The following is a 21,770-nucleotide window of genomic DNA, read 5'->3' on the forward strand; positions in this document are numbered from 1 at the left end:
TCTCACGAATGTTTCTAATCTAGAGGACAGAGTCACACAGAGAACCAGAACAGATAAGAATACTGTGTTTCGGCTAAAATTCTGCAGTGCTTCCATCAGTAGAAATCTTCCAGGGTAGAATATAGTTTCTGAAGTCTATCTGTTCAAACTGGAAATTATTTGTTCCTGATGACCCTATCATCCCACGTATACTTCTCCAAACCACACTCTTTTTCCTTTGCTTATGCATAAAATTTATTTCCACAATTAAAAATATATACTGTGAGAAGCCCTTTGATTATTTCTTCTAGTAACCTTGGTTCCAACATGCAGACTAAGTCACAGTCACCATTGAAAACAAACTAGCTGTGAGACAAATATTTTTAGATTGCTTTTGATTGTCTGTTTTACCCTTAGCAAAAGCTAGTAAGATCTCGATAAAGTTAATTACGTTTAATAACACCCCACCACACACACAGACACACTATGGAGTTTACCTTAAAGGAATTTACTGAAAACTGACCAATCAAATCAAGGTGGGGTGATAAATGGGGAAGTTAAAAACTGACCATACTAGAAGCAACTAGACCAAGCCAAAAAGAGTCCGGTAAAATGTTTCAGCCTTGACTCTTGAAGATTCGTGGGAGGCAGTGGTCATCCTTATGTTTGCCTGTCTGGTATCTAGACCCCCTTCTTCCAGCAGATTCCTTTGAGGAACCTTCTCCAGTCCACATCCTACAGTAAGATGCACACTGGCCTCGCCCATCACCTCCAGGGCTGGGACTAGGTAAATAGCCTGGCCAATCAGAATAGTCCTCATCCTAGCTACGGGGATTGGTTCAGCGGTAGGCACATGACCCAAGATGGGCCAATCAGAGCCAACCAATGTCTGTGTCTCCAGGAAGACTTGCTATCGTCTCTGTACCAGCATAGCCTGGTCCTGCTGGCAGTCACCTTGCCGCCTTGCAGAGTCGGCCCCAGAAAGGGAGCATTGCAAAAGTGAGGAGAGAGGTGGGAAATAGTCCTCCGGATGGAGAAAGAGCTCTCAAGGCTCTTCGAGACTCAACACCCTAGACCCTAGATCCATTTCTGGTCCCCAAAGTATAGATCGATAGATTCCGTCTTGGGGGTTAGGCCTGTGTAAACTGGGTCTCTGTCACTGGCAGCCCTAAAGGCCGAACACGAAGGATCGGCCTGCATCTGGCAGTGGTCCCTTCACCCGTCCCTTTAAAGGCTGTTGTTGGCTATCATCAAGGCCATGAAGACAGGCAGGGTGGAGTGGGGTGGGGGAACGACCAGTCTAGGAAAACAGCAAGAAACGGGTTACGTTACATAGATGAGGTTCTCGCTGAAACGCTTGCGAAGGTTGTCCAGAAAAGCAGATTCGCTGGTGTAGGCGTCCAACAGCACAAAATCCTGCACCCCGACCTTGTCCCTGGCGGTGAGCGCGCCTTCCATGTGCAGTCGAATGTGTCTCCTCCTCACTTCTTCTTTCTGCAGCAAACAGAACATTCCCAGCAGCTCACTTATTCTGTAGTTCCTGTTGCTCATGTAATATGGACATAGCCGGATACCCACCCCTGGGGACAGTAGAGCACGGAGATCAGATTATGCTCTCCGTTAAGAGCTGACCACCTGGTTAGGGATGCAAGGGGATGGTAATAAAAGCACTAACAGCAACAGCGCAGCTGACGGGAGCTGGGCAGGTCCCGTGTTAGGTACCACGCTAAATACTTGACCTGTATTATCTCCTTTAACCCTCGTTCTGACCCTGTGAAGCAAGCGCTATTACCATGTCCATTTAACAGATGCAGCAACAGAGGACAGAGACATTACAAAACATGTATTCGTCCTGCCAAAACGCAGAGCCAGGACACGAACCTAGACAGCCTGGCCCCAGAGCACACTTTCCTCACCATCACTTACTCAACTGCATTAGTTGCCCAAACTGGCTGTGTCTTTTTTTTTTTTTTTTTTAAGATTTTATTTATTTGACAGAGAGAGAGGCAGCAAGAGAGGGAACACAAACAGGGGGAGAGGAAGAGGGAGAAGCAGGCTTCCCGCTGAGTGGGGAGCCCAACGCAGGGCTCGTTCCCAGAACACTGGGATCATGACCTGAGCCGAAGGCAGACGCTTAACAACTGAGCCACCCAGACGCCCCCGGCTATGTAATTCTGACATGAGTGATGAGGAGTTTGGTTGGAATGGGAATTTCTTGTTACAGGGGAGTGAGTTCTTAAGGAAGGACAAACCTGGAGGGTCCTCTCCCCAAGGCTGGGCTTCAGAGCTCCCTGGAAAAGGAGTGGTTGCAGGCCCACTGGATGGTGGAGAATCTCACTGCATTACTAGGGGGCAGAGCTTGTCCATGGTCACCAGGCAGCAGAATGACCCTCCTGGGCACAGGTAAGCAAAGGGAGTCAGATCAGCACTGGGCAGGAGACCTGGGGCTGCACTGCCTGAGTCGGGAGGGCTGTGGGAAACAGCTCCCCAGGTCTCGGGCAAGCTGAGGCTGGAGACTGGAGGGTGTACAGAGAGAGTGGGGGCCACGGCTGTAGGAGGTGGCCTGGGGCGGGGGGCGAGGTCTGTGTTGGGAGGATAGCACAAGGCGGTCACCTGGCCCAGGCTGCAAAGGCATCGAGGGACTGTGCTCTGGGCACACAGTCGATGCATATCCCTCACACGCGTCCCAGTGTGCAGGTGGCTACGCAGCCCAAAAGAACAAGCAAAACAGCAAAGAGAGCCAGGAAGACAAACCTCTGGCTATCGCAGTGTCCCTCCAGCGCCCTCTAGTGACAAAGATTAATATGCTCCCTTCCAGGAGAAATGCTGAAGGAGGCCAGTTTGTTATCACAGAGCAGGGACTGAAGGATGAATCTGGATCTGAGAGACAGGAAATTGACACCTGCTATCTTTGGGTATGCAGAGGCTCTAGGACAGCTGGAGCACAGCCTTGAAAAAGGAAAACGAAGCCGGAGGACTCGGGCTTCTTCCCTTGAAGTAATCAAGACCGTGTGTGGATTGACTTTTAACAAAGGTCCAAGACAATTCAGTGCAGAAAAGGAAAATCCTTACAATAGTACAGGAATAACTAGATATCGTAATGAAATAAATTTCATTTCACCCCCCATAATATATTTGTGTATTTTTATTATAAAATGTTATAAGATAACGCTTTTAGTAACATATCTTACAAAATATGTGTTCATTATTTAATTTATATATTATATAAACTTATATATGTAAAACTTTATATAGAACTTTTTAATATATATACTGTATAAACTCGGATATATAAAACTATATATAGAACTTTTTACATACTGTATAAACATATATGTAAAACTATATAGAACTTTTTATATATCCATATACTGTATAAGCTGATATATGAAACTATAGAGAGAAAACTATTGTATATAAACTTTATAAACAATTCCTATTTCATAATACATGAAGATATAAATTATAAAGACATGTATATGTTATAATATTATTTTATAACATTTTATTTGTATATATATAAACTTAGGATGAATCTTAGACCTAAATGTAGATGCGTGATCTATAAGGCCTCAGGGAGAAGACAAGGAGAATATCTCTGCAACTAGAAGAAGGTAGTTTTCTTATGACACAGGAAGAAATAACTATAAAAGAAAAAAATAAGAAATTTGACTTCATCAAATATAAAACATCTCCCAGAAGGCACCTTTAAGAGAACAAATAGGCAAGCCAGGGACTGGCAGAAAGTGTTCACAAAATATATACCTGAAAAGGATTTGTATCCAGGATAAAAGACCCCTATGGTTTAATAATTAAAAGTCAAACCCAGTAAAAATTGGGCAGAAGAGTTGAACGGACACTTCACAGTGGAAGATAGACAAATAGTAACTAAGTGGGGAAAATGCTCAATGTCATTAGTCATCAGGCAAATGTGACTTAGAACCACAGTGAGATAAACCCCAGAATAGTTCAAATGAAAAAGACTGACAACATCAACCATGAGCGAGGATGTGGAACAGATGGAACGTTCCTACATCGCTGGCAGGAATGCGAAATGATAGAATCACTTTGGGGAAAGGTCTGGCAGTTTCTAATAAAGTTAACCATGCCTCCATCCTTTGATCCAGCAGTCCCCTTCCTAAGTATTTACATAAGGGAAATGTAAACATATAGTCACAAAAAGACTCGAACATAAAGGTTTACAGCCACTTGATTCATGATGGCCCCAAACTGGAAACAATCCAAATTTCCATCAACTGGAGAATGGAGTGGAATCTATACAATAGAATGGGTACAGCACTAAAAGAGAAATGACCGGTACGCACGACACGGATGACTCTCACAGACATTATACTGAGTGAAAGAACTCAAACACAAAGGAGTGCATGCCCTACGATTCCATTTATATTAGATTCTAGAAGCAAAACTAATCTGCAGTGAAAAATCAGAACAATTGTTGCCTGGTTAGCGGGATGGTCTGACAAAGGACAGTTTGGGAGTGATGGAAACATTCTTTGTCTTGGTAGGGCTGTGAGTTACACGGGTGTGGCCATTTGTCAAGATACCTTGTTGAGATTTTGTAGATTTCCACATATGTAAATTTTATTTTAAAAAGGACCACAAAAAGGAAGTAAGTGGGGAGGGGAGAGAGAGTGGGTGGAGGTAGAAGTGGAAACAGAATGGCAGAAGGGTAATACTTGTTGAAGCTGGGTGATGAGTGTAAGGGGGATTTATTATAAACTCTTCTGTTTACTTTGTATGTAGTTGAAATTTTGCATAAAGTTTTGAAAACCAGAATGGCCACCAGGTGTCTCTCTACACTAGTCAACCAGAGCTAGAACAAGCACTTGCTAAGGAAGAAAACAATGCATGTAGATCAAAGAATATCTTAGTGATTCTGCATATCCCCATCTTAAAGTGTGTGTGTGTGTGTGTGTGTGTGTGTGTGTGTGTGTGTGTGTGTGTGTGTGTGTAAGAGAGGCAGTATAGCGTCGTGATTTCGCACAAGCACTCTGGAACATGAGCCTGCCTGGGTTTAAATCCCGCCTCTGTTGCTTCCTGGTGGTACAACTTTGGGAAAGTCTACCTCTCCAAGCCCCTGTCTCTGTTTCATGTCTATAAAATGGAAACATAATTGTACCTCCTTCACAGGGTTGTTGGTTTGGACAGACCATGGAAAGCCCTTGGAACAGCGCCAGAAGCTCTTGCTTCTATCCTCATTAGTATTGCTAATACGATTATTAGAAACAAGAAAATAAAGCGAAAAAAAAAAAAAATGTGCCGGCTAGTAGTTGGCAAGCCCCTATTGAACGGGGAGTGGGCTGGAGTCTGAAATCATGTCTGGAGCTGTGCCCACAAGTATCACCACAGTCTGATCTCTGCAGGTGGTGGGTGTGGAAATGTAAAAGCTTTCTTATCCCAGTCCTAGAGGTAGGTGTGTGCTTGCAGAATGAGCTCTGTGGTCGGTACCTAGGGCTTTATGTGACTTGCAGCCCAAAAAGATTCGACAAAACCTTGAAGATTAAGGGACGGGACAGTGATTTCGACTTGCAAGGGCCAAAGCCCACTCTCTCCACTTCAGACTGGGCTTTTGTTTGCTGCGACATTTCAATTCCCTATATCTGGGTTCCTTTAATCTAGTTCATTTCCAAAGATCTTAAAAGGGCACGAGGAAACTAGAGCATCCTAATAAGACGGACGGAACCGTCAAAGGGATGACTATTGGGGCAGAAGGGGGTAGGGTGGTAAAGAAATTGGGCTAGTTCAGCTTTGACAAAAAGAAGAGGACTAAAGGATTTTATGGTGAAGAGATGATTAAACCCAGAAATGACCAAATAAGAGAGAGGAAATTCAAGAGAGATATTTTTATGACACCTAAGAATGAACATCTTTGGGGTGATACAACTTTGTAGGAAGATACTGCTGTGCAAACCCCCAGATCAGGGCTCACAGACTCTGCTGCCTGCAAGGTCCTGGGCAAGGACTAGGATTTTTTTTTTTTTTTAAAGATTTTATTTATTTATGTGACAGAGAGACAGCCAGCGAGAGAGGGAACACAAGCAGGGGGAGTGGGAGAGGAAGAAGCAGGCTCCCAGCGGAAGAGCCTCAGGTGGGACTCGATCCCAGAACGCCGGGATCATGCCCTGGGCTGAAGGCAGACGCTTAATGACTGAGCCACCCAGGCGCCCCAAGGACTAGGACTGAGTCAAGCCGCTGGGTGCTGGGGACCCACTTAGACTAGGGAATGAATAGGCATCTAGGCTGGGTAGCCACTGCTTGGCTCCACTAGGTGACACCAGGTGCGAATGCACGGCCTGTGTTGCCGGGCCCTCCAATTATTCAAGAAAAGTCAGAAATTTAGAATTTTATGTGAAATCCTGTTGCACATACTTCATCCGGTGGGACAATGGCCAAAAGCAAGCTAGTCACCGTTTGTCCCACATGGTTTAGATACTTCACTTATACGCAGGTGGGGGATTCAAAGAGATGCTCCCGCTAGGAGCATTATTTTGGAAGCCTCGTATACTCAGTGGTGACCTGACCCTATCACCTTCTACACGACCTAGCCCTTGACCCAGTGTGTGTATGGGTGGGGGGGAGGGGACACCATGCATATCAAGGTGGCTAAATGCTGTGACAGAGACCAAAATGCCTGCCACACATTCCATGCATTTCCCGACATTTCCCCCTGCAGCTAGGTGGACTCACATGACTATTTCTGGCCAACAGGTTGTGAGTAGAAGGGACGTTTGTGCCAGCTCCTCCATTGGGTTATCTGGACTCCTTTGAGGCCACAGTGACTGAGAATTTCTCTGGTTGAATGGACGAGGTACAAAATCAATATAGCCTAGATTCCTGAGTCATCACAGGGAAGAGAGATCTTCTAATCATCAAGACCCAGGAGCACCTGGGGGGCTCAGTCAGTTAAGCGTCTGACTCTTGATTTCGGTGCAGGTCATGATCTCGGGGTCATGAGATCAAGCCCCGCATTGGGTTCCATGCCGAGTGAGGAAGCTGCTTGGGATTCTCCCTCTCCCTCTCCCCCTACCCCTTACTATGCTTGCTTGCTTGTCCTCTCTTAAAAAAAAAAAAAAAGAATCATCAAAATCCACAGTAGGCTTTGTGTAAGCAAGAAGGAAATTCCTGTTATGGCAAACTTCTGAGAATTGGGGCTGCTTGTTATTGCAGCTGAAGGCTGCTTGTCCTGACTCATGCGCATGCAGAAAAGGGTTTTTCCATTGGGAGAACAGCACTTTGACTGTGAGTCACGACTCTTGCACGTTCAACTTTGCCAGCTGTTCTGGCTACTACTCTGAAGTTTGGAATATGAGAAGGGGCCATTTTTTTTTTTTTAAGGGCAGAAGATAAGCCCTAGAGTTGTAGCTTTTGACATTTTATGCTCCAGGACCGTTTTTTCCAAGGAAAGTCATAAGAAACCTCAATATGTAAAAATAAAGAAAGCAAAGCTTTTCTGGTTAAAGGGGAAAGTCTTACCAGGTTACCCGTGGGCATGTGGGAGAGAGTGTGGGAAGCCCCAGGGCAGAGGAGAGTTGGCAAAGCCCTCCGTATCTTCCCGAATCCCGTGCCCTGGGCTTCGTTGACTTCTCCCTTCACATGTATACTCCTACCCGTGCACCGCCAATATTATTCTTTTACCTCACAATTTCTTTAGTTTTTTCCTGTAAATATATACAGTTATAGCTTTTATTATGAAAGACGCTTACACATAAAAGTAAAGCATCAAAAGCACAACAAAGCCAAGGTACCCATTACCCAGCATCAATAAATACCAACCTATGGCCTCGGTTATTTCAGCTATGCCCCGCCTCTCCTCCCAACAATGGGTTCGTTCCAAGAAAGTCACAAACTTTATAAATATTTCAGTAGGTATCTCTGAAAGATCAGAATTCTTTCAAAATACATGTACATAATACCATTGTCATACATAAAGGACTTCAAATTAATTTTTTTCAAGATTTATATAGTTTAGAGAGAAAGAGAGAGAAAACGCGCATTCAGGAGGGAGGAGCAAAGGGAGAGAGAGACTCTCAAGCAGACTCCCCACTGGGCGCAGAGCCTGATGCAGGGCTTGATCCCATGACCCTGAGATCATGACTGAGCCAAAGTCAAGAGAAGGATGCTCAACTGACTGAGCCATGCAGGCACCCCAATAATTCCCTAATTATCATACTCAATGTTCAAGTTTCTTTTTTTTTTCTTTTTTTTTTCTACTGTTGGCTTATTCAAATCAGGATCCTAACAAGGTCCACATATTGTATTTAGTTGATGTGTCTCCCAAGTTTCTTATTCAGTAGGGTCCCCTGCCCTCCCTTTATTTTCTCACAACTTGAAACTGGACAGTTTGTCCACATTCTGGATTTTGTTGATTGCATTCTTCTGAGTTCATTTAAGGTGTTCCTCTTTCTCCTGCATTTCCTGAAAAATTGGTAGTTTAATCTAGGGGCTTGATCAGATACAGGGCTGATTTGTTCTGGCCAAAAGACTTTCTAGGCAGTGAATTCTTCCAGCAGAAGACACAGAAGTTCTGGCTGTCTTTTAAGAAGTCAATGTTCCCACACAGGTCATTTGTTTTAGGAGTTTGTAAAAAATGGTAATATTCCAGGTCTACTGCTCCTTCTTCATTTATTAGCTGGGATCTTTACATAAACTATTTGGATGGCTTGAGGTACAGTTTAAATAGGCAAAGCAGGATAAATGCCTATCAGTTTTCAGAATAATGAGTTGGTTCCATTGCATCCTCCAAAGGTGATCGTCAGTTTTCAATATCATTTTGAGTTCATGGACTTAAGTGTTTTAATGGGTGTCATCCCATCGCAATTATTATCCTTATTGATGCCCAGAGTATCTCATTTTTGGCTAGTGGGAACCTATTAAATGACTCTTGTGTCCTTTTGACATGGCCTTAACAGTCTTCGAGAGCTTCCTTGCTTATCAGGATGCCGAGTTGTCTCAGGTTTGTCTTATATATTTTCATGAGCTCTGGTTTCTTTGTGGGAAAGTGGTAGGTACTGAAATCAGACCTTAGGGATACTCATTGCTACTAGGTTGGTCATTGTTTCTGTCTTCTTAGTAGAGAGAATGAGGAAGTATTCTTTATGGGATTGTTTTAGTTCCTTTCCAGATAATTCATGGATAGTGTAGAGAAATGCTACTGATCTCTGTATGTCAATTTTGTATCCTGCCAGTTTAGTGGGTTTGTTGATTAGATCTAACAATTTTTTGATGGAGTCTTTAGGGTTTTCTATATGTAAAATCATGCTACCTGCAAAGAGAGAGAGAGAGTTTTACTTCCTCTTTTCCAATTCTGATGCCTTTTATTTATTTATTTTTTTTCTTGCCCAATTGCTCTGGCTAGGACTTCTAGTATTGTGTTGAATATGAGTGGTGAGAGTGGGCATTTTGTCTTGCTCCCCATCTTACAGGAAGCAAGAAAGTATCTCAAAATGCATGATGAGTTCATTCTATCAATTCAAATACATAACTAAGGGGTTTGTGCTTAACCTTATCTTTCTTATATTACTTCCCTTTCTCCTATCCAAAATGCCAGTTCAACAACACAATCAATTAGGCATTGGCTTTTTTCCATAATACACACATCATAGCTCCAACATAATAATACTAACACTATCCCCAATATGATTACTGAAAACAGTTTGAATGTTTTTTAATTATCTGTCTTTGGAGTGAACTTTTCCGGGGTTGTATAGGCAAATCTCTGTGTTTTTTAAGCTCCCTTGAAATAACTGATCTCTATGTGGCAATATCAGCAACCAGATACACATTTAGGTTTATTTCCTTTGTTTTATTTATTTAGGTTTATTTCCTTACTTGAGGAGATTGATTTTTAAGGTTTATTTTATTCTATAATTACATAGACATTTTTATATGGTTCCCTAGAACAAAATAAGGCATATTCAAAGAACTGGCTCCTATCACTGTCCCTTCAGCCCTATTCCCTTCTATCTTCTGTAAGTAACCATTTAAAAATTATTCAAATGCTAAAACTGTTTCTTAAATATTAGCAAGCACATGTAGATTTGTTTCCCTCCGTATGTATATGTTTGCAAATTCTACATTCTATTTTTCCAATTTGTCTTTCACTAGGAAATCTCCTGGGGATCACTTCAAATTTGTTGCTAACAACATTCCCCTTTTCTTTTTACGGTTCCAAATACTCCACTGTGTGTATGTACTAAACTGTAGTTTATTCAAATAGTTCCACAGAGGAAGAGCTTAACTAACCTTGCTCAGAAACTGACCGAAAACAATGGCGCAAAATAAATAAATCATAAAAAATCTATAGGACACAGGAAATCTGAACAACACAATTAACTTCCGCAGGTAGAACCCTGCACCCAAACATTACAGAGTATACAGTTTGTTTCAAAAGCACAGAGACTATTTACAAAAGCTGACCAAACCACCGCCTGGGCCCTAAGGCAGATCTCAAAGGATTTATGTCATACAAAGCGGAGTCTGACAGAGCACCTAGGTCAACGCTCCAGTAGCACGCTCGGAGATGATGGACACATTCTCTAGCAGCCCCTAGCCCCACATGGCCCATCCGCATTTGAGATATGATGAGGGAGCTTAAGGAATTGACAATTTAATTTCAGCGAACTTAAAGAGCACACACCTAGACCAACCTTCCCAGTTGAAGGGTAACAAAGAATGAGAAACACTTCAAGCAACGCTGCAGGGTACGATCACCTAAATCCAGACTGGGAAACTCTACAGGACAAATTCTCCAGTTTCAACACTGTTTTTCAAGAAAAGCGCCAGGGAACCTGTGTATTAAGAGAGGTCAAAGAGAGGGGATGAGGGGATGGGCAAAATGGGGGACAGGGAGTGGGAGGTACGGTCATGGGGATGAAAGGTACCGCAAAGGGAATATAGGCATTGTATTGTGACAGTGTTGTGCGGTGACAGCTGGGAGCGACACGTGGGGTGAGCACGGCGCAGCGTGCAGAACTGTCCGATCACGCTGCTGTACAGCCCGAACTGATGTAACCGTGTGTATCAACTCCACGTCAGTAAAAAAAAGTTAAATAAAAGAGACGAACGAGGAAAATCAAAACGACACTGAGATACCACGTCACGACCACCGGGATGGCTACAATCAAAACGTCAGGCAAGAACGAGTGGCGGTGAGGAAGTGGGAAAACTGGAACCCTCAGCCACTGTTGGCGGGAACGTAAAATGGCACAGGCACTTTGCCGAAACCGCCAGCAGTTCGTCCAAAGATGTGGAGTGACGGCAACTCTCACGCTCTGTGGGTCGGAGTGTAAACTGTTACAACTACTTTGGAAAACAATTTCGCATAGCCGGCTAAGGAGGAAGACGGATTTCCTGTGACCAAGCAACTTCATTGCTCCCGTTTATGTGTAGAGGGGGACGAGCACAAGAGGTTTAATACATTTAATAGAATACAGTACGATGGCTGTTGCCTGGTGGTGTCGTCAGACCACTGACGGTTACACAGAGTTACAACGCACCAGCCGCTGTCTCCAGTGCTTTTCGTATAGGAATTCACGTGAAACCTTTCAACAAACTCAGGAGGTTAACAGGTACTTTCGCTCTCGTTTTATAGGTGGGGAAACTGAGGCATGGGGAGATCAAATAACTTGCTACATAACTAGTATACGCCAAACCGAGATTCAAGCTGGAACAGCCACACCCCAGAACCCATGCTGTTTTTCACACACGCCAGAAGGACGCAAAAGAAGACTTTACGAAATAGAAATACATGCCGAATCTTGGGTAGGAAGACTCAACAAAGATGTTTGATTCAACCACGATCCTGTGCACAGCTATGGAAGCGAATGAATCACCATTATGCTCATCAGCATGGGTTAAGCTCAAAACAAGCCTTGTTCAAAGAAAGCAAGGCACATGAGAATATATATATGGTTTGATTCTATTTTGACAAATGTCCCAAACAAGCAAAATCAAGCAATATACTGCTTGAGAATATAGGCACAGGTGGTAAAACTACCATGAAAACCAAGGATTGTGCTTCATACCTTATCCTAGGTGGAGGCATACAGGTGACTCGTACTTTTTAAGTTAAACATATATTGTATATACTCTTCTCCATGAATATATAAAAGAAACCAGACCAATCTCACTTAGGTACATCAGTACAAATTCCTCAATTAATGATTAGCAAGCCAAACCTAATAAAATAATAAAGAAATAGGGGTGACTGGGTGACTCAGTCGGTTAAGCATCCGACTCTTGGTTTCAGCTCAGGTCATGATCTCAGGGTCATGAGATGGAGCCCCTGAGTCAGGCCCTGCACTCAGCATGGAGTCTGCTTGGAATTCTCTCCTCCTTCCTTCCCCCCTGTCCCTCTCTCTCAAATAAATAAATAAAATCTTTAAAAAATGATATTCTTTAGAAAATAATAATAATAGGGGCGCCTGGGTGGCGCAGTCGTTAAGCGTCTGCCTTCGGCTCAGGGCGTGATCCCGGAGTTCTGGGATCGAGCCCCACGTCAGGCTCTTCTGCTGGAAGCCTGCTTCTTCCTCTCCCACTCCCCCTGCGTGTGTTCCCTCTCTTGCTGGCTGTCTCTATCTCTGTCAAATAAATAAATAAAATCTTTAAAAAAAAAAAGAAAATAATAATAATAATAATAATAATAAAGGAAGAGTCAAACATGACCAAGTTAGATTTATTCCAGAAATTCAGTATTAGGTAATTTATTTTCATTAGATTAAATCTAAATACCCACTAATAAGAAACAAATAAATTAATTTATGGTATAGGCAATACAGATTATAGGGGTAGAGAATCTCCTGAATAGATTGCCACAATTTTTAAGAAATATACATGCACATACATATATCCTTACAAGTGACGACATCTCCCTGAAAGATGCCCAAGAGATTGGCAACAGTGGCTCCTTCTGGAGAAAAAGGCTTAAGTTTCATCGTATCCCTGTCTGCACCGTTTGGATTTTGTATGTTGTAACTATGTTATCTATTCAAAAACAAAAATTATAAGTAAATGTCCCTAATAGTCAGGATCTCTGCTCCCATTTATATAGGACTTTCTACAACTTACAGTTAATTACATGATTTCTTGATCTTAGGCTGACCCTTTCTAGAAACTTCTCAAGAGTAAATCTTGTTCACTGTTGTATCCCCAGCTTCTAGTTCAGTTCTTGCCACATAAGAGGTGCTTAGTAAATTTGTTGAGTGAATTAAATTTTATGCCAGTCCTATACTTGTGTAGATTAGAAACAATCTATAGGGCACCTGGGTGGCTCAGTCGGTGAAGCGTCTGCCTTCGGCTCAGGTCATGATCCCAGGGTCCTGGGATCGAGCCCCACATCAAGCTCCCTGCTCAGTGGGGAGTCTGCTTCTCCCTCTTCTATTCCCCTGCTTGTGCTCTCTCACTCTTTCTCTCAAATAAATAAATAAATAAAATCTTTAAAAAAGAAAACAATCTAGAGAACTTGAAGAGACGGCATTGCAGTTAAAGCCATTGGTCTGGGAGATATCACAGTTTAAAGAAAGATAATCAACATTGCTTTATCCAAATGTATTCCTCCTGCCAATAAAATATAATATTGATGTGGGTAACAGCCCTTTCTATTTACTGAGCACGTCCTGTGTGCACAGTAACTGCGCTGTTGACAGATATCTCATGAAATATCCATGACAACTCATCCCGTAGAAGGTATTTTCCCCCGTTGGTGAAAGTCGAAACAGAAGTTCAGTGACAGGTTGCAGAAAGGACGCAGGCTTTGGATCAGCCTACAGGCTCGCCCCACTGCTGTGACTCTGACCATGTCATTGCCCCCTTTGAACCTAGGCATTGGCAGAGCTGACAGCAATTGCCTCTCTACCTACACTCCTTTCCCGGGGACTCTGCTTCCTTCCCACCCGTGTTGAAGAGGTGAATTGAACTCATCACAAGTGGGCCAGGGCATGGCTCTTCCCTGGGAAGATGAGGAGGCAGAACCCAGCTGGGGGGCATCTAAGACGCTCCACTCTTTTTACCATGGAGGTGTAAAAATTGCACGGTTATGAACACAGTGAGGCTGGCCGTGCTAGCCCACACAGAGGCAAAGACATGGGCTGGTGGTCCTAGAGAGGGACAAACACTAATTGTTCTATAACTGCCTGGTTCCATTAGATCTGCTCATACTTGCTGCCCCATGGTATGCATGTGCGTGGAGGAGGGGGAAACTGTCATAAATATATCGGTACAATTTTTTAAAAAAATTTTATTTGACAGCATGTGTGCACGTGCCAGCAGGGGGACGGGCAGAGGGAGAGAGAATCTCAAGCAGACTCCCCACTGAGTGTGGAGCCTGACGTGAGGCTCAGTCTCACGACCCTGAGATCATGACTCGAGCCGAAATCAGGAGTCGAATGCCCAACTGATTGTACAGATAATGGGGTGCCTGGGTCACTCAATTTTTAAATGTCAAACGGTTCCCCCAAATAAATAAGACTTTCTCATCTTTTTAAACCTCAGCCCCTCCCCCAAGGTTTCCTGTTGTCCTTCTTCAATGTTTACATACCTGTAACATTTTTCTATTTACACAGACAGAACCATGCACTACGTGGCATATGGCCTCTTGCTTTTTTCTCACTTAATATATCCAGATAGCTTTCAATAGCAGCAAGAACGACCTATTTGTGTGTGTGTGTGTGTGTGTGTGACTGCACACTCATTGTATACCACCTCCAATTATCCACTAACATTCATGGAGCTCATTTTTTTTATGTGTCAAGTTCAATTCTAGACGCTTCACTTGGGCTGCACCAATGCACAGGCCAGGAAAATAGCCTTGTCCTTGAGGAGCTGACATTCCTACAGATGGACATTAGGTTATTTTTAGTTTTTGGCGTCATGGGCCATTTGTCATGGGCATCCTGCCAGTTGCAGCTTGGCCGGTCGGTCGGTCGGTTGGTCTGTCTGTCTATCTATCTATCTATCTATCTATCTATCTATCTATCTATCTATCTATTTATTGCGAGAGAACCAGTAGGAAGCCTTTATAGGAGAGGAGTGGCTGGATCAAAAGACAATTGGGAGAGCCAGCTTAGCCAACATGCATCAGAAAGATCACTCCAACTTTCCCTTCAACAAAGTGGGTGTGAAAATGCAGTTTCCCCCCAAGTCTCTCCAATACTGTTAGATGGAACTTTTCCATCGTCACCGCATAGCTGGAGATGGGAGCATTTTGTGAATTGCAAGACGATGGGGGCATCTTTTTTACAGGTTTATTGGGTTTTTAATATTTGCATGTTTATTGGGCTTTTGTATTTCTTTCTCTGTTATTTGCCCACTCACATCTCTCCTTAGATTCTAATAAGGAACTTAGTTTTGTCTTTTATTTGAATGACCTCTTTGTGGAGTTAGGAAGTCAGCCCTTTGCCCCAGTTTGTCCTTTTTCTTTTGATTTTCTTATGCAGTTTTTCCTGCAGAGAAATACCTGATGAAGTTTAGTACATAAAAATGAATTTTTTTCCTTGGGGCACCTGTGTGGCTCAGTCAGTTAAGCCTCGGACTCGATTTCAGCTCAGGTCAGGGTCTCAGGGTCAAGCCCCACATCTGGCTCCACGCTCAGTGGGGAGTTTGCTTGGGATTCTCTCCCTCTCCCTCTGCCCCTCCCCCTGCTCATGCTCTCTTTCTCTAAATAAATAAATAAATAAATAAATAAATAAAATCTTCTTAAAAAATGAAATTTTCCTTTATAGGATCTAGGACTCCAGCACAATTTACTTCTTCTTGCATCCTCTGGAGTTTGTGGTAACAAAATAAACTCAAGCTCCCTTGTCTGGGCTTTCGTTCCTAGAAACTAAGGAATAGAATTGTTTCTCATTTCTAAATGGGGTCATAATGCTTCCTTCATAGATTTGTCGTAAGAGTAGGAGGCAACTACAGATGTGTCGCTGAATAAAACTGAGCCCCTCTTCTGGAAGTAGTAGATAATAAAATACGGAAAGACACAACGATAGAATTGACTAACTTTCTATAGCCGATAAGGGGCAGAGCCCTGGATTCAACCCACATCTGTCACTTCAAACTCATCCCTCTTTCCCTATTCAATTTAGGCTCTTACATAGCAAATGCAAGTGTCTTCCTCTGTTTCAATGCTCAACATTGTACTTTTTCCCTTTGAATTTATAACTATGTTTTTCTGCTTTTGGCTGAAAAAAAACACGTATTTGTCTTCCATCCAGAGCTATGGCCAGGAGATTTTTCTGGAATCTTGAGGTTTGGTCATTCTACTTCAACCACAAAATAAAACTCTCAGCTGCAATGGGTTCTAAGCCAGTCCTGCAATGAGTTCTAAGCCAATGGTTCTAAGCAGTTTCAAGGATCCCTACATAGCTAGACTTGAGGGGTATAGAAAAGAGACTCCCCCAACTTCTCCAAACCTTTCTGCATCTTGGATGAACTTTAGCACTGGCTAAAAATTCATCTCTTCCAGAATTTAAATAAAAATTTGAAAAGAAATTTAATTTAAAAAATAAAAATCCGGGGCTCCTGGGTGGCACAGCAGTTAAGCGTCTGCCTTCGGCTCAGGGCGTGATCCTGGCGTTACGGGATCGAGCCCCACGTCAGGCTCTTCCGCTATGAGCCTGCTTCTTCCTCTCCCACTCCCCCTGCTTGTGTTCCCTCTCTCGCGGCTGTCTCTATCTCTGTCAAATAAATAAATAAAATCTTTAATAAATAAATAAATAAATAAATAAATAAATAAAAATAAAAATCCATCTCTGGATTCTTTTGCTTTGAGATAAACAGTAGTGCTTAAATGAAGGCTGATGGGATGTTGCTTTAAGAAGTTTTGGCAAAAGAAGCGAATTGAGAAGAAAAAGCATGACAAGTTCTGGGATGGCATGTCTGGGTGCTGGGGAGGCCCACAGAAGCCGTTCATCCCCCTCCTATCGCGACTGATGGGTCACAAATGCTCCCCACGCATTGGCGCAGGCCCACAGCCTCAATCATGTTGATTGTCTTATCTCCTTTAATTCTCAAAGAGCTCACTCCTATGAGACAAGTGCTAGGACCTCGATTTTTCAAAAGGGAAAACCTACACTAAACTATTCAAGACCCAGAGCGGGTAAATGAGGGAGGCAGGATTCATACTAACCACTTGATTTCAGACTCCCTGCACCCAGCTCCAAGCTCACCATCTCCACGGAAGCTCTTGAAGCCCCAGGGAAGGAGGAGATGGAAGAAAAGGACTCAGAAGAGCATCCCAAAACCATCTTTCTAGATAGAAGTTTGGTCTACTTTGGTTTTGCCTAGATACCATCATCTGCCGGAGAAATATTTTCGGTTTGGCAACAAAACTAGAATAAGGAAGCTTCCAGCAGTGCAGCTCCTGGCACACTGGCCAAAGGTTACCTTTGGGTCCTCAACATCGGTATCAATTAAATTCATACAGAGGAAAACTGCAACAGCACCACGTTGTTACCATAAAATGGCAAGGGAAACAATAATACACAATACTGGCAAGGCTGAGATGAAATTGCAGCCAAATGCAGCACGAGAAGCATTGTAAATTTCGACCATCCCTTAGAAAGGCAACACTGTCATATGTTAAAATAATGCTTATGAAGATTATGTAACCAATGTTTTCTCCCTTTTAAGTGAAGGCAACAGAATACAAATGTACAGATGCTCTATGATTACAAAATATGGATGCATATGGACCCGGACGGGACTGGGACAGGAGTGAGACACAGTTACATGAGGGGACGTGGTACGTGCAGATACTGGATTCCCATGTCTAGGGTCTATCTACTCTCCCCGCTGACTGGTCACACTGAGCCCGAGAGAATTCTTATTTCCTTTTCCCACTGTGAGGCTAGATAACTGTGTCTGCCCTCCCAGCACCTGTACGTCCTCCTCTCATTTTCCCTGGTGGGGGGTGGGGGGGTACGTCCTCTTCCCGACTGGAAGGTCTCAGGTGGTACAGTCCTGACACAGGTCAGGCTTCCTCATTGCACTCTCCAGGCACTTAGATCTCGATCACAGGCGTGTAAAGAAGGAAAATAGCCATTGCCAACATCTCCGTTTGGAGGCAAGTTCAGTATCTATCACCAGGGACTGGGGAAGCATGGGAGAGGCACCCTGGGGAACAGTCTCACAGCATCTTGGAAAGATAGCAAATGCATTATGAAGGAAGAAGAAACAAATGTACCATTTAACTCACGCACAGCTAACTTGCATGCCAAACAAAGCTGCAAGGGGCGCCTGGATGGCTCAGTCCGTTGAGCTGCCGACTCTTGGTTTCGGCTCAGGTCATGATCTCAGGGTCCTGGGATAGACCCCATGTCAGCCTCCGTGCTCAGTGAGGAATCTCCTTGTGGATTCTCTCCCTCCCTCTGCATTCCCCCCTCACCAACACATTCTCTAAAAATAACTAAATCTTAAAACAAAAAACAGCAAAGTTGCATGCTGCGTATGGATATAGCCACGTTACAGAAGCATACTGAATGCACTGGGGCTGGGGAGTCTCTAAATGGCAGAGATGAATAAAGCAAAACAAATCCGCAGAGAGGCTTTACAAAGACCATAGTGACCGTGTGATGTGTACTGGGGACACACCATCTGCACTGCCTGCCTCTCCGGTCAGAAGAAAAAAAAGGACTTCCTTTTTGAAATAAATGAGGACTGTTTCTATTGCTTGTAACCAATGAAACCAAACACAACACAGTGCATAGAGGTTTTTTGTTTGTTTTTTAAATAATAAAATTTAAATTCAGAAGAAAAAAAGAGGATGTCTTGGCTCAAATAGAGCACAGACTGTAAAACCTTACGCTGAATACCAGGATATGTGGGTTCAGTAAATCTCAGTCAATGGAGACGTGCCCTTCCTCAGTGAAATACCCAAGGACCGGCGGCTTACCCTGATATTTCCCGACGATTATTTGGTGACTTGTAGTATTTGGGTAAAAACGCTCATTCTTGTGGACAGAATTACAAAGGCTTTAGTAGCTGAGCAATAAATGCCATTGGATGTCTGCTTTCTCTTTCCAAACGCAAACAGAAAGCAATCTACTCCCCCCCCCCAAAAAAACCCCACCCCAATTATTAATGAATCCCGTGCATTTCAGTTCGGGTCTGTGCACCCTGCGGCAGGATGAACAGGGTCTACTTTGATCTTGTCCTAAGTGATAGCGTCTAACCAGCGATGCCTTGGCTTTGCTAGGTACTTTTCGTAATGCACGTTAAGACATAACTGCTCATTTCTGTGCCAGCAGGACTCATCTAGAGGCTTCCACGTGGTGAAACTAGGCTGATTTTTTTTTTAAAGCTGTAACTTTTGTTTGCAAATGCCCCGCACATGATTCAGAAACAGATCACGAAGATCCCACCAGTGGTTCTCTTTAAGTGGGTATGCAGGAAATGGAATGAAAGAGGCACATGAAGGGTTTCTGGAGGGCTAGAATGTTCTAGGTCGGTGTGTACCTTATAATAATGAAGCTGCACATTTATTTTATGCACTTTTCAGTATGTGGGTTACAGTCCACAATAAGAAGACTTTTAAAAACATCACATGTCCTAATTCTGTTGTGTTCCCTCTCAAGGAAAAGAATATGGCACTGCAGTCCCTGTGATGAATTCCATGCTTTCATTCTTCACTTGTTCTTTATAAAATTGTACATGGGGAGGCCGCATTGCTGAGGTCTTGTCTCATGTGGAAATTCATTGAAGCTTATAGGGAGGGCAGAGAAATAGGACAAACCAAAAGAGAACTACTGAGTAGACGGGAATTACGTTCGTGGGCTGGAAAGGGGACTAGATCAGTTCTCTGAGGTACTTTCCAGAAATGTTGTTTTTGTTTCTATTTCTCCTCCAACACAGAACCCTGCGGTAGTCGCATGTCTAGAGCTCAAAAATCAACAAGGTTGTGAGGCAGAGTCTTGCAGTCAAGACCTGCTTCTGTTGACATGCCTAATTCACAGAAGTGGAACGCTTACTGGTTTCTTTCCCCCAACGATCCTTCATTATGAATATTCTCGTGGAGAAAAGCCACATGGTGGATGTTTTTGGCTACACTTCACACATCCTCCGTGAGGGCCAAGGAGACTTTTTCTGGGGAGCAATCACACTTATCCTCTCTCCTATGAAGACAGATAACCAAAAGGTTGGAAAACTAGACCTTTCACAGAAGCTGAGTCTGTCAGCATCAGCAAAGCACAGCTGTTCTGTCTCTATTTGCTAATTACTCTATTTACTAATAGCTCCCCATTAGTAAAGTTGCAGAGACGGAGACAGGGGGAGTGCAGACCCTTGCCATGGTGATTGGCTAACTGGCAACCAGATAACCCTGAAACTAAAGCTGACTTCACACCAATTTAAGAAGCACAGAGACTCCCGGGGCGCCTGGGTGGCACAGCGGTTGGGCGTCTGCCTTCGGCTCAGGGCATGGTCCCGGCGTTCTGGGATCGAGCCCCACGGCAGGCTCTTCCGCTATGAGCCTGCTTCTTCCTCTTCCACTCCCCCTGCTTGTGTTCCCTCTCTCGCTGGCTGTCTCTATCTCTGTCGAATGAATAAATAAATAAAATCTTAAAAAAAAAAAAAGAAGCACAGAGACTCCCATTAGTTTTGTTATAAACCGATCAGAGCTAGTGCACAAACCCAAGGGTCTCTGTACTTAGACACTGAAGAGCTGCTCAGATCCCAGTAATTTTCCCAGTGAAACCCATAGGGAACTTCTTAAGATCACGACAGGATCTCATTTGAAATTCCCTGCAATCTCATGTTTATCCACACACATCCAGAAGAGGAAGAAGAAGAAAAATGAAGTTTAGCCAAAGAAAAAGTGTCTACCACCCACTCCTGGGACCCCTTTGCTTGCCTCTAAGAACCAGGCTCCAAGGATCTCGTAAAGGCTGACCATTCGGCCGCCAGGACAGGACAGAGGTCGGGGGGGAGCCGCTTCACTTTCTCAAATCAAAAGCGGGGAAAGTAAGTGAGAAAATCTCCCGAGTTCAAACATTCCTTTAAAACCCGCAACTTTAAATACTAACTGTGTTTCATGGCTGCCATCTTGAAAAACATTAGTTTGCCAAAGGCAGCCTTTGATTCCCATTTGGGATAGAAACGCTTGCAGCTAATCCATTGAAACAGGTCCGTCACAAAGGCCTTTTTGCAACAATCATGGTGCTTGTGAAGGACAACATTTTTGTGCGCAAAATAAAACATTTTAATGCGCTACAATCCATTACACATATAGTCCTCCATTTCCTTTCAGGAATTATTCATTAGAAAACATTTAACGTCACTGTGGATTTCACACTGGGCAGTCTGGACACAAAGAACAAGAGATGGCCCATTTATAAGGGGCTGGGGCCTTCTTTTCTAATCTGAGAAACCCCAAGGAGGTGGGGCCCGCAGGACACAACAGGCCGGCTAAATTGTGCGGTTAACGGTCAAAGCCCCCCTGCGTACTTTGACACTCATTTAAAGATGACAGGGAACAAAAGAGATTTGTTCTGTGCAACCCTTTCTTGTTACCCAGTCTACATCAGCTCCACACATGAAACCACCGATATTTTATTCCACCTGCCACCCCCCTCCCGCCTTCCCCGACTCCCCACTCTGTCCCCTTGCTTGTTCCCACTTTAACACAAAGAGACAGGTAAAGAATATCGTTAAAAGCAGTCCATTCAGCACGTCGGCTTTCATAATACAATTGCCTGTCAGGTTCCCTATGAGCTCTGAGGCGCTCTAACGTCTGGGTTCAGGCCAGGAATCCCGCCCGCAGTTCGGTTAGCTGGCAGGGCAGCTCC

At 43.6% G+C, this 21,770-nt stretch overlaps 1 protein-coding gene across 1 annotated transcript in view; it reads right to left on the bottom strand.

Moving 5' to 3' along the window:
- Positions 1–21,770, bottom strand: part of MYO1H (myosin IH) — a 133,371-nt gene that overhangs the window by 43,448 nt on the left and 68,153 nt on the right. Inside the window, exon 3 of the mRNA XM_045791486.2 lies at positions 1,312–1,473. Within this exon, the coding sequence (XP_045647442.2) occupies positions 1,312–1,473 (162 nt within the window). The remainder of the gene's footprint in view (positions 1–1,311; positions 1,474–21,770) is intronic.

Source organism: Ursus americanus, chromosome 30 (genome assembly GCF_024610735.1).
Source record: "Ursus americanus isolate L20-20 chromosome 30, mUrsAme1.1.p, whole genome shotgun sequence".
In the NCBI taxonomy this organism is placed as follows: domain Eukaryota; kingdom Metazoa; phylum Chordata; class Mammalia; order Carnivora; family Ursidae; genus Ursus; species Ursus americanus.